The sequence below is a fragment of the Sapajus apella genome, unplaced genomic scaffold (genome assembly GCF_009761245.1).
Source record: "Sapajus apella isolate SASKATOON/1434 unplaced genomic scaffold, GSC_monkey_1.0 scaffold89, whole genome shotgun sequence".
NCBI classification, from domain to species: domain Eukaryota; kingdom Metazoa; phylum Chordata; class Mammalia; order Primates; family Cebidae; genus Sapajus; species Sapajus apella.
The window spans coordinates 2811921-2825303 of record NW_022437029.1 but is presented as its reverse complement, the minus strand read 5'-3'; the positions used below and the strand labels follow the sequence as shown (position 1 = coordinate 2825303).

At 35.6% G+C, this 13383-nt stretch overlaps 1 protein-coding gene across 3 annotated transcripts in view; it reads right to left on the bottom strand.

The window, feature by feature from the left end:
- Positions 1–13383, bottom strand: part of EIF5B (eukaryotic translation initiation factor 5B) — a 60679-nt gene that overhangs the window by 19794 nt on the left and 27502 nt on the right. For 2 of the 3 annotated variants that reach the window (XM_032255451.1, XM_032255453.1), the window contains exons 7-12: positions 10988–11086; positions 9648–9737; positions 7976–8050; positions 3366–3652; positions 925–1032; positions 628–738 (exon numbers count right to left, since the gene is read on the bottom strand). In XM_032255451.1, coding sequence (XP_032111342.1) covers positions 628–738; positions 925–1032; positions 3366–3652; positions 7976–8050; positions 9648–9737; positions 10988–11086 — 770 coding nt within the window. The remainder of the gene's footprint in view (positions 1–627; positions 739–924; positions 1033–3365; positions 3653–7975; positions 8051–9647; positions 9738–10987; positions 11087–13383) is intronic. The other variant, XM_032255452.1, reaches the window with a different exon arrangement.

Here is a 13383-nt window from a genome sequence, read left to right as displayed (position 1 = left end):
TGACTGATGGAGTTAGAGTAACAACATTTTGTAACTCCTAACACATTAAAAGGTAGAGATTATCTTAAAAGTTGTGGCTGGAGAAGAGATCTTTGATTGGAAAGAAACACCTGGAGGATTTCTGAAGTAGCTGGCAAAGTTCTACTGCCCAACAAAGGTGACACTTAAAGGATGGTGTGCATTATGTTAAGTTTCACATTTATCTTTCTATGTTACATTTAACATACATAAACTGAATACTTCCAAACAAGTCGGAAAATATAAGAGATAAAGGAAAGAAACTGATTTGACTAGAAGGAAAAAAGTAGGGAAGGAAATAAAATTTCTAATTATGGAGATAATTGGTATCAGTGTTAAAACATGGAGGCAAACACCTAATGTTGGAATAGTGGCTGCCTTTGGGAGAAAGAGAGAGAAGGAAGTGGAATGTGAGAGCTCCTATAACATGTAGTGTTTTAGTCTTTAAAAAGAATGACCTAAAGCAAAATAGGCAAAATAGCACATGTTAATTCTGAATGGTAAGTATGTGGGGCTGTTACACTAGTCTCTGTCCTTTTTCTACGTTTGAAATACTTCATATCTTAATTTTTGTTAGAGATTAAAATACATGAAATACAAAGTACTTACATTTTTAATCATCTTAGTCTGTTCATTAATAGCTTCAAGAGGAACATTGGTGGCCCCAATTTGTTGTGTGATACCTCCTGCTTCACCATCTTGTACATGTGTGTGACGGAGCTATGAGAAGATAGTAAATTCAGATTGGTATTTCAAAATGGAAAAGACAGCAGCAAAACTAAGAAATTAGTAACTTATTTATTATAAACAGAATTGCCTATATGTCCTATTGGTCTCTAAAACTGTTTTTTAAGGTACCATTCACTTATTTTTAAAGTTCTATCAATACATATAATATTTTCTTACTTTATCTAGAATTTTTGTCTTCCCTGTGTCCACATGCCCAAGTACACAGATAATGGGGGCTCTCAGCTTTTCGGTATTTACATTTTTACTATGTTCAAGTCGCCGTTTCTAGAAATAAAAAAAAAATCAAAAATGAAATATTATTTCAAATCCTTACTATCTTTACTATCTATTTTGCTTTGGCAAAAGAATGCCACAACCTGCATCGAAGCTCTTTGTTGATTTGACTACACATAATTGCAATTTATAATGTGAACTTTACAATCTAATTTCACAGCACCTTTGGACAAGGAAAAACTTGTTTAGATTTCACAGTAGTACTGCTGAATACAAATAGTAATGTTGTAAAGCCATCTCAAAATTTTTGAATACTTTTGTACAGTTACTTTAATGGAATATAATGACTAGAAAAATGAATCAATCTTCCCATCATATTGATTATACAGCGTTGAATTTGTGTGGGGATTTATATAAAAACAGGTGAACCTGGACATTTAAAAAAATTCACTGGAACTTAAGAATTTTAAAGATTTTTAAAGGCAGTTTATTTCACACTTTTATACAATATACAAATGCTATAAAACCTTTCAAGGAGGAGACTGTTAATTTAAGTCTCAGCTTAAATAAGTGTAATATGTCCTGCCTTTCCAAGGCTCTACCACTTCCATAAACACTAGTAAGAGCAAGAAAGCTTTTCCTCGAACCACAATGTATTTCTCTGTGAAATTTACCTAAATGCAGCTTTCTAAGGACAAAACAAAAACACACGCCAGCAACAGTTTTTCTTTGAAATGACCTTTCAAATAAAGTAAAGTTGGCATTCAAATTAGATAAGCTTGTAGCAAAAACTATGAAGCAATATCAACTTACAAAACTATTTTTCATTTAAAAACCATTTCTGTAAGAGCTCTTTACATGCATTTCTAGTACTAAACATGAGATTTTTCGGTAGAAATTGAAACTGAAAAACTTTTTAAAGTATCAAAAGTGAGATGCCAGAGATGAACACAATGTAGGGCTTATTTACTAGCAAAGAGTAGTACCCAACAACTTCACAGTACATACAACTTAAATTCAAACACCATGACTTTATTTGATACGACTGAAAACTGCCTCTCTCTCCCACACTTAGTGAAGTATTAAAGTTTTTGGATGGCAATGAGTTACAAACTGACTCAGAAATTCTAAGTATTTATACTGAAACAATGACAATACAGGAATACAAACCCCATTCCACAACGGAGAGTCTGACCCAGGAATAGTGAATTTCAAAAAATCATAGTATGTAGCAAGGTTTATGGATCCATGAAGTTTGTTATGGACTCAACATTTCCCCAAAAATCATTCCTCAAAGCCGTAACTCCCAATGACTGCATTTGGGGCTAGGGCCTTTATTTTTAAAAACATGAAGCTCATACAGAGTATCATTAACTAATATAGGGAGCAAGATTACTGAGAAACTCCTTTGCTCTATACTTATTGTTTGTAAATCAGCAAGCACAGTACAGATATTCCATCATTCTCTCAAGCATGAGTATATGGCAAGGGAGCTGGTGGGAGTAGATGCTATGGGAAAAGAAAGTCACATTGGGGTGCCAGCTGGGGGAGACTGCTACAGGCATCTAGTGGGTAAAGGCCAAGATGTTGTTTGATGTCACACAAGGAAGAGAACAGTCCCCGTCCCCAACAACAAAGAATTATCTGGCCCCAAAATGTTAACAGTGCCAGGGCTGAGAAACCTTAACTTAGAATAACAAACCCTCTTAGTCCTTTAGAAATTTAGACAATTTATTCCTACCTAGACTTTACAGGGGGAAAAGCAAATATCAATATACAGGTATTAAAACAAAAAAATGAAAAATCAATTATACGTGAAAAGGAAAGCTAAAATAGTTTTTAGCTTTAAAATAGTTTAATATCCTCAAGCAAACTAGTTTTTAACATATTATTTACATTAGGCTGACAGAACTAAAGAAAACGTTCTCTTGAAGTCTACTGAAATCTACTGCATTAAGAAGGAAAAATACAGAAAGCCTATCAGGTATTGGGCTTTACTAAACAGAAGCCTCATCAACCCACCAATTTAACAACTAAAGTGATCAGATGCCCCATGGTGACTAACCTAAATATGTGAGGCAGAGGGCATATGCTCAGAATACCTATGCGTACTTATAAACCATCACTCAAAGAGCACATTAAAATTTGGAGAAAACAAGAAAAAAAATGAAGTAGTCACCATTCTATCTCAGGTAAGAGAGGGAAGTCCTTGGGTAAGATCAGTATCGAAGGCCAATAATATTTCAAGATTACAAAAACTGAACAACATATTATTCTTGAGAACATATAAAGTGCTGTTCAAAGTATTTAGTTGTGGAGTACAGTTTTAATAATCACAGAGGAGTGGGGAGAAAGGAAGTAAAGAGAAAGGGTAAAATAAATACCTCAATCCTCCGTTTTGCTTTGTCATAAGCCCTTTCTTCTTTAGTCCGATCATCATCAGAGTCACATTCAGAATCTGAGCTCATTTCTTTACTTGGTTTTTTATCTAATGTCTTCCCTGAATCCTTCTCATCTGACACCTTTTCATCTTCCTCATCACCTTCACTGCCTTCACTTTCTCCCTCCTCTTCCTCCTCTTCTTCACTTTCTTCATCTTCTTCTTCCTCTTCTTCTTCTTCCTCCTCCTCTTCAGGGTTTTCCTTTACTTCTATATGAACTGTGTTTCCTTCTACCAGAAAAGCAAATATGTTTTTAAATAAATAAGTATTAATATGATAGATTTATATCAAGATAAGAAACTTTAAAGCAGGGGTGTCCAATCTTTCGGCTTCCCTGAGCCACATCAGAAGAAGAATTGTCTTGGAACACACAAAAAATACACTAATACACTAACACTAACAATAGCTGATGAGCTTAAAAAAAAAAACAAAACTCATAATGTTTTAAGAAAGTTTACAAATTTGTGCTGGACCACATTCAAAACCATCCTGGGCTGCATGTGGCCCACAGGCTGCAGATTGGACAGGCTTGCTTTAAAGTAAGGGAAGGAAATAATGCCTGGACAAGAACTGTTTGATTTTTTAAAATTTGAAATGTTTGCATTCTCTACTTATACTTACTTCTGATTTTTAAAAATTTGGAATATTTGCATCTGAAATCTGAAAAACCTGAAATCTGAAGCGCTCCAACAAGCACAACCTTTGAGCGTCATATAGGGGTGCTCAAACTTGATTTTGGAGCATTTCGGATTTGAGATTTTTTAATTTCAGAGGCTCAACTTGTATTTAAGGCAGTAACACGGCGTTTCATACATCATAAATGCAAGGTATCTGTCTACATGCTAAAATGAAGTCTGTCACTTAATAGTAAAACCTTAAGGCAGTAATTCATACTGAAGTTAATGTATAAGGAAAGCATTAGTAAGCCAGAATCCATGGGAGAACAGAAACCCAAGAAGATGAGAACAGTCTTTAGTACCACTTTCCCCTTAGCGTCATTTGTTAATTCGGGAGGAGGTAGATGAAAGGCTAAGCTGCACTGGGGGTCCTGATCTACCAGAATACTAAGAATTCAGGGGGGTGTAGTGTGCAGATATTGGGTTACACCCTTACTGTGGGTAATATCATGAAGACCTATACCCCAGGAATAAGGATGAATCAGAAATAAAGAGGATCTCCCCATTATTGGCAGATCACCTTCAAATCCTCTCAATTCTAAGTCTAGAATAAGATGATTCCAGATTGCTAGTTCACTAAGGTACCTGGTGGAAGTAACACATAAATTTGCTCTGCAGAAAACATCATTCTTGACCTCCAAGTGAAATATCCAGCACATACATAAAAATAACAAGGCATATGAGAAAACAATTTACATGAGAAGAACTAACATATAAAACACCAAAAGGACTTTCATATATTAAAGTTATAAAATTAAAATTTTAAAATGACTATGCTTCTAACTTTCCATCAGAGGCAAAAGACAAAGTTAAAAATTTTAGAAGGTAAATTAAAACTATTAAAAAATAGTTAAATGGAAATACTAAAAGTGAAAAATATAAGAGATGAAATTAAGAACTCAAAAGGTGGGCCTAACCGCAGAATACAAAGAGCTAAGGAGAAAATCAGTGACCTCAGAAAACAATCAGGAGAAGAAGCAATCCAGAATGAACCACAGAGACTCACTAGGTGGAAAATACAGAAAATAGGAAACAAGTATACAGTAAGAGGGCCTATCAGAGACATCATTGGAATTCTGAGGGAGATAATGACTCCTAACATAAAACTGATAAAAACATAGCACCATGTATTAATAAAACTCTACAAGTAAAATATATTTTTTAAAAACCTATTCTGGGTATATCATGATAAAACTGCTGCAAACCAAAGACACATGAAAAATAATAGGCTGATACCTGACTTCTCAACAGGAACAATAAAAGCCAGGGCAAGGGAATAATAACTTCAAAGTGTTAAACTTCAACCAAGAATTCCTCACTCAGCAAATATATAAAACTAAAGAACGAAGATGTAATAAAGATGTTTTTAGAAAGCAAAATAGAATGTCTTACTAACCAATCCATACTACAAGAAATTCTAAAGTATTCTTCAGATAGGAAGAAGCCATCTCAAATGGAAGGTCAAAGATGCAGGAAATGAAGCACAACGAAATGTTAAGAATGTGGGTAAACTTATAAATAGTAAGTACTGACTATAAAAATATAAGCTGAGGTCTAAAATAGATAATGAAATGAGAGCAATGATACCTTTTTTTCCCCCTTGAGATAGTCTCACTCTGTCACCCAGGTTGGAGTGCAGTGGCACAATCTCAGCTCACTGCAACCTCCGCTTCCTGGGTTCAAGCAATTCTCATGTCTCAGTCACCTGAGTAGCTGGGATTACACACGCACACCACCATGCCCAGCTAATTTTTTTACTTTTAGTAGAGATGGGGTTTTGCCATGTTGGCCAGGCTAGTCTCAAACTCCTGATCTCAAGTGACCTGCCGACTTTGGTCTCCCAAAGTGCTGGGATTGCAGGTGTGAGCCACCATGCCTGGTCAAGAGCAATGATACTTAAACAGAGTATTGGGTAAACATCATTCAAGTACTCTAAAGCCCCTGCACTGTTAGAGGATAACATTAGACATTGTTAGTTCAAAGGTACACGCTAAAAATTTTCTTAGAGTAAACCACTAAGAAGCTTTTTGGAAAAGTACACAACTTCTAAGCTCGTGGAAGGAGAAAAAAAAAATTTTTTTTAATCTGGTAACCCAAAAGATGGTTAGAAAGGAGGGAAAAAGAACCAGGCAGAATAAAAAGGACTTAGTAAGATGAAATGTTTAAAACCAATACACTTCATTAATTATACCAAATGTTACATTTAACAGGCTATGTACTCTAGGTAAAATATTAAGATTGAAAAACTGGATTTTAAAAACCTCAACTAGATCCTAGCTGTGATTTGTAAATGGTGTCCCCTCAAAATTCATGTTGAAAACTTAATCCCCATTTTGCTGGTAGGGGGTGGCAGGGTGGTGGGGAAGGTTTGGGGGAGTGATTAAGTCATTCTCATAAGTGAATTCATGCCTGCAGAAAAGTGCCTTCAAAGAGAGTTTTGATGTTCTTGCCCTCCCCTCCCTTCCACCATGTGAAGACACAGCCGTCCTTCCCTCTGGAGGATGCAGCACCAAGGCACCATCTTGGAAGCAGAGAGCAGCCTTTACCAGACACCAATGCTGGTGCCTTGATCTTGGACTCCCCAGCCTCCAGAACTGTGAGAAATATATTTCTGTTCTTTAGTACTACCCAGTCTGTGATGTTTTGTTATAGCAGCACAAACAGACTAAGACAATGCCATTTAAGAATACAGAAAAAGTAAAGATCATGTAAATCAAAGCTCGTGTACTTACATGAATCTTAGGTAGGTAGACTTTTATATCAAAAGACATTGCTAGAAATATATATATATATATATATATATATATATATATATATGATAAGAGTCAATTCATTAGAAAGATACAAGACTGTATTCACCTAATAACACAGCATAAAAATACATAAAGCAAAAATTAACAGAACTAAGGAGAAATAGACAATCCATAATCATGATGGGAGATTTTAACACACTGGTTTCAGTAAGAGAGAAAAGGCAGACCAGAAGAAAAACAAAAGCAAAAACAAAAAAAACCCTGAGAACACTATAAAAGATTTGAGCAAAATGATTAGCAAACCTAACCTAAATACAGAAAGCAAAGCATCCAACTACTGAGGAATATGAACTCTTCCCAAATATGAAACATTTACAATAACTGACCATGCTAGGTTGTATACCAAACTCAACATATTTCAAAGGACAGAATCATGTATGCTCTCTAATCACAATGAAGTAACAAAAGACAATTAGAAAATGCCCATTTCTGTAGATTAAGAAAACACTAAATAAATCATAGGTAAAAGTTAATACATTAAAATGAAAATGAGAAAATATCAACATATCAGAACTTGTAGAATTTGACTAAAGCCATGCTTAAGGAAAAATGCATAGCTTTAAAAACAAAGATTGGGGAGAGGTAGGAGGCTGAAAAAACCAAAGAGCCAGATATCATTCTCAGTAAATTAGTAAACCAATAGGAAATTAAATTTAAAGTAGAGATTTTAATAATAAAGAATGGGAAATAATGACAAAAATGCTTACTCTCTATTCATACTTATTAGGAACTATAGTATTTAGCTCTTCATCACCTTTTAAGTTAACCGTATTTTTTGTAGGTCTGCTTTAGTAACAACCCTATCTGTAATATCATCACTCTGAAAAAATGCATTCTAAACCTTAGGCAGCTATCTTATAAATAACATTCTGAGGAACCACTCATTCATAAAATGAAGATCCACATGAGGACTTAGAAACCATGGCAAAGGAGATAATAGGAGACTAAGCCCTATCCCCAGAAATGTTCACATGGCTTTCATAATCAAAAGACTATCCATTTAAACATATATTATGCATTTATAATAACCATATTTATCAGTGTGTGCTTATGAGGTAATCACCTTTTTCTGTCTCTTCATCACTGGCCATAGCTTCCCAATCATCTAATCCAGCATCCTCAGTGTCTTCTTCTTCTTCTGTAAGTAAAAATTTGCATTTAAGACACAAAAATTATTTAGAAATGTGAAGGTCTTTTAGAAAAAAGTAAAAAAATTATACTCTGACATAAAAAACAATGTTTTAATTATGCAAAAAAGTATGCAATTATCATCTTTGGAACTTTTTAATATAGCTAGCAAGTTACAATTTACTATTACCAAATGCTTCTACTTCCTATTACTGTCAACATATTATATTATACTTAACCGATTTTCCTTTCAAGCTAAATGTTTCATTAATTTAATTAATTTAAATGTTTTAGGTTTTGAAAAAGGTGTATGAATGTACTCAGTTCTTGAAAACATGAAATTTCACATATATCTTCTTTTTGATCATCCAACTCATATTTTATGCAAGGAATTTATTATTTTGCTTTTAACCTTTACAGGTATTTAAATATACTTAAATTCCAAAGTTGAAGTTACAAAACCACCACCAACACTCCAGTTCAAAATAAGAATAGAATGCTGTGCTCCTAACCCCAAAACAGCCAGAAAGCTAAATTCTGAATATTATTTAGATATCAAAGACCTACTACTCTTCTTAATAAGAATGCTTCTCTTTACTGAAATCTAACCAGGCACAACTATTCTTAAATGAAAGGAAGATGAGGGTAGGGCATGTGATATCTGCTTCCCTGTAATAATCATTATTTACCAACAAGTCTGGGTAAGTTTTCCTGAGGAGGAAATGAGACTCAGAAACAGCTACCCAAAATATCCATCTAGATTAGCAATTCTTTCCGGAGCTAAAAATACGACCTAAAATAGTGGAATGTTATTAAGCGTATCAATCTGAATTTCTCTAATTTCATCATATCAATGCTAGGCTGAGGTCTACCCAAGTGAAATGATCCTATTCACTTAGAAGAGAAAGTAGAAAAAGGAAGGAAAGGAACTACGATAATATAATTCACCAGTTTAAATCGGGCTTAATATTCTCTAAAGGCTTTTTCCATTCCTGATCCCATCTTTAAAACGCTGGGGATTCTCTTGAATGTCAAACATACATTTAGGAACCCCAGCTCTCCTGTCGATACCTAGTCTCATGAATTAGAACAATGCTTATTTAAAAAAAAAAAAAAAAAGAGAGAGAGATTTTCCCCAACTCCTCAACACATACACAGATACCCCACAATAAATTAGTTGAATCCTCTGATTATTGTAAATAGAAGCTGACCTTTAAGGTCTAAAAGTGCCAAATTTTATGGTTCTTAAAAAGTTCTAGTTAAAAATGCTTCACATTTGTTTCCACAGCATTAAATGAAGACCTTCAGGTCTTTTTTGAGATTTCTGACCATACTTAAAAGCATCAGAGAAAATCCAAAATCCTTTTTACAAAACATTTTACCAACACTGCTGAAAAGAACAAAATTGATTCATGTCTCACTTGGATACTTATTCAATGCAGAAGTGAAAAGAAATAGAAAAGAAAAAACTATGAAGAAAGCAAGCCATCCAGCCACATACTTATTTGGTTCTACCCAACTATTTAATGATAACCAAGACAACTTATGGCACACCTACACTGTTTAATAAGAATTCACTAATTAAATAATCAGATAATGCTACTGGCCTGGTTCAACAGGAGGTGGTGTTTCTTCTTTTTCTGGTACTCCTTGGTCCATAACTTCTACAGCAGCACATAATTCCATTGATTCAGACACTGAAAAAAGGGCAGAAACCAAGATATTTTTTTTCAGCGTATAATTTCTGTTAAGATACTCCACTAAGTACTGAATTTTTTTTTTTTTTTCCCTACTGCAAATAATGCATCCAGGCACCTCCTTTATTTTGCTTCCCATCCCCCCAACTCGCAGTCTTTTGAGGAAGATCATCTTCTGGGTCACAGTCTCTTCATGGTGCACTCAATGTAAGACTCCAGCAGGAAGATACTTTCGTCCACCTGGATCTCACTGGCATCCAACTTGTTGACATTACGTTTCAGGGTCTCTAGCTGCTGACATTCAGGAGCTGCAATCATCTCTATTTCTTGTAACTGTGCCTCCTCTGCACCTGTAGCCTGCATAGATGCAATGATGGCCTCTACCCTCTGAGATTTTTCTAGTAGATGCTTGTTCTCTTTGGTTTCAAATTGCCTCCTTTCTATCAAGTTGGCTATGCTCTTGTAGCACCTGTGCAACAACATTCGGGCAGCTGACACGATGTTCACAGTATGTTCATTCCACTAAGTACTGAATTAAAATAGTACAAACCTATTGTTTTTTTTTTTTTTTTTTTGAGATGGAGTCTTGCTCTGTCGCCTAGGCTGGAACACAGTGGCACAATCTTGGCTCACTGCAACCTCCACCTCCCAGGTTCAGGCAATTCTCCCTGCCTTAGCCTCCCAAGTAGCTGGGATTACAGGCGTCTGCCACTATGACCAGCTAATTTTTGTATTTTTAGTAGAAGCAAAATTTCACTATGTTGGCCAGGCTGGTCTCGAACTCCTGACCTCAGGTGATCCACCTGCCTTGGCCTCCTAAAGTGCTGGGATTACAGGATTGAGCCACTGTGCCTGGCCTGTGCAAACCTATTTCTTCAAATTTAGAAAATGTTTAAATATAGTCATATGTTGTACAGGAAACTACTGTTTCTGCTCAATAAATAAAATACAAACATTACAGAAGGCTAAGAAGGAAACCAAGAAAAGATCATGGTAGTTTTACTTTTCAGAGTTAACAACAGTTACAATATTCATAGGGTAGAACACAGATTTTTCTAAGTAAAATACTTTTTCCATTAGCTTATCATTTGAATCAAGTGAGAATGATGGCATCAATAAGAAATAAGTTTAGAAGTAAGTTTCAACATGCATTTCAGATTTTTTCCTTTTTTTTCACAGACACTGTTTTGAAGATTGTGGGGGAAAGGCAAACAAAAGTTCCTAAATTAGAGACTATTTTGTATACAAACCTTCTTTACTTTCTAGCTGCTGTGGTATTTTTTTCCTCTTTTTATCTTCATAAACTGGCCTCTTCTTTGGCAAAGAGTCTTTTGATGGCACTTCAACACCTGAGGGATAAAAATGAAAAACTTCAGGCTTATACTACTTGCATGTCACCTGAGAAGTACTATTTAAAGGATAGCATTGCATTCACCACAGAGATACATACCCATGGAAAAATCTTTATCTTTCTTATATAAGGTATTTTAAAATTTACATACAGAAAAAAATCCTTTTTTTTTAAATGTATAGTGAGAGTTTTGATACATGCATCACCATCACAATGAAGATACAGAACAGCTGCATCACCCTGTGCTGCTCCTAGCAGTCAAACCCTCCATACCTTCTTAGCCTTTGGTAACCACTGAACTGTTCTCCATCCAAAAGATTTGCTTTTTCTAAAGTGTCACATAAATGGAATCTTACAGTCTGGCCTCTATCATCATAATGGATTTGAGAGTCACTCACTCTGTTGCAGGTATCGGTAATTCATTTCTTTTTATTGTTGAGTAGCATTCCATTGTGTGGATGTATCAGTTTGCTTATCCATTCAACAGTTGAAGGACTTTTTTGCAATTATGAATAAAGCAGATATAAACATTTTCAGATGAGTTTTTGTGTGAAATTTTCTCCTGGGGAAGTATTTTGGAGTGTGAATGATGAAACATAAGGTAAATATGATCTTAATTTTATAAAGACATTGCCAGTGTTTTCCAAAGTGGCTATATTATTTTGCATTCCCACCAGTAATACAGAAGAGTTTCGGCTGGGAGTGGTGGCTCACACCTGTAATCCCAGCACTTTGGGAAGCCAAGGCAGGTAAATCATCTGAGATCAGGACTTAAGAGACCATCCTGGCCAACATGGTGAAACCCCATCTCTACTAAAAATACAAAAAAGTATATTATTTTTTTAAAAATTGGCTGGGCACAGTGGCTCACACCTGTAATCCCAGCACCTTAGGAGACTGGGGCAGGTGGATCACAAGGTCAAGAGATCCAGACCATCCTGACCAACATTGTGAAACCGCGTCTCTACTAAAAATACAAAAATTAGCTGGGCATGGTGGCGTGTGAGAGATGGGAAAGTTCTTCTTCAAAGTTTATATCTTAGACTACTAAGGAGAAGGAGTTACAATCTCTTGCTCTATGGCCATTATCCGCTATTAGCATAAACATATACCCATATATATATACATATTCTCTAATTCAGCTACGTCTTAAATCAGCTACCTTGATTCACTCTGGCATGTCTAAACAGAACTGGGCAAACTCCAAACCCCAGAGCATGCCATTCCTTATTTGGAAACCCTCCTGACCTTCTCCTGACTAGCTTCCTCTCCATCCTTGTCTTCTTCCTCGTCTTCTTTCCCCTTATCTATTCAGGCAATTTCCAAGTTTTCAGGCAATTTCCAAGTTTTCAGCCAATCGGGTCAAGCATAGCATGAGAGGTCCTGTTCTAGCCAACGGAAACTGGACACAGCAGTAGGCAGAAGAATCCCTCGAATCCGGGAGGCAGAGGTTGCAGTGAGCAGAGATCACACCACTGCACTCCAGCCTGGTGACAGAGAGAGACTCCGTCTCAAAAAAAAAAAAAAAAAAAAAAAAAATTAAAAAAATTATATTGTGGTGGTGGGTGAATCCCAGCTACTCAGGAGGCTGAGGCAGGAGAACCACTTGAACCTGGAGGTGGAGGTTGCAGTAGGCCGAGATGACACCACTGCACTCCAGCCTGGGCAACAAGAGCGAAACTCTGTCTCCTCAAAAAAAAAAAAAAAAAAGTTTCAACTGTTCTAAATGTGGTAAAGGTAAGTTTCTCTTTTTTTAGAACACTCTTTTCAAGTGTGTATTGCTTCTTGGTGAAAGTGTCTGTTAAAACATTTTGTCCATTTTTAAATGAACTTATGAGTTGTCTTACAGTTGAATTTTGAGAGGTCTTTATATATTTTGGACATTAATTCTTTGTCAGATATCTGAATTGGAGATACTGTCTTGGAATTCTCTTGACAGTGTCTTTTGCAGAGAAAAGTTTGAATTGGTCTTTCTCAAAATGTATCTTTTTTCCTTTTATGGATTATACTTTGAGAGCCCTATCTAAGCACTCTTTGCCTAACACAAAATATCCCCCTATATTTTCCTCTAAAACTATTATTGTATACCCATTTTGAGTAAATTTTCATATAATGGGGATTAAAACTAGAGTTACGAGTTTTTCTGCCTACAGATGTCCTATTGTTCTAGTACCACTTGCTACAAATACCGTATTTTATCCATGGAATCACCTTTCACCTATATACTAACATCTGTTTGTCTATCCTTCTGGCAATATCACATTGTATTAATTCCTACAGCTTTATACTAAGTCT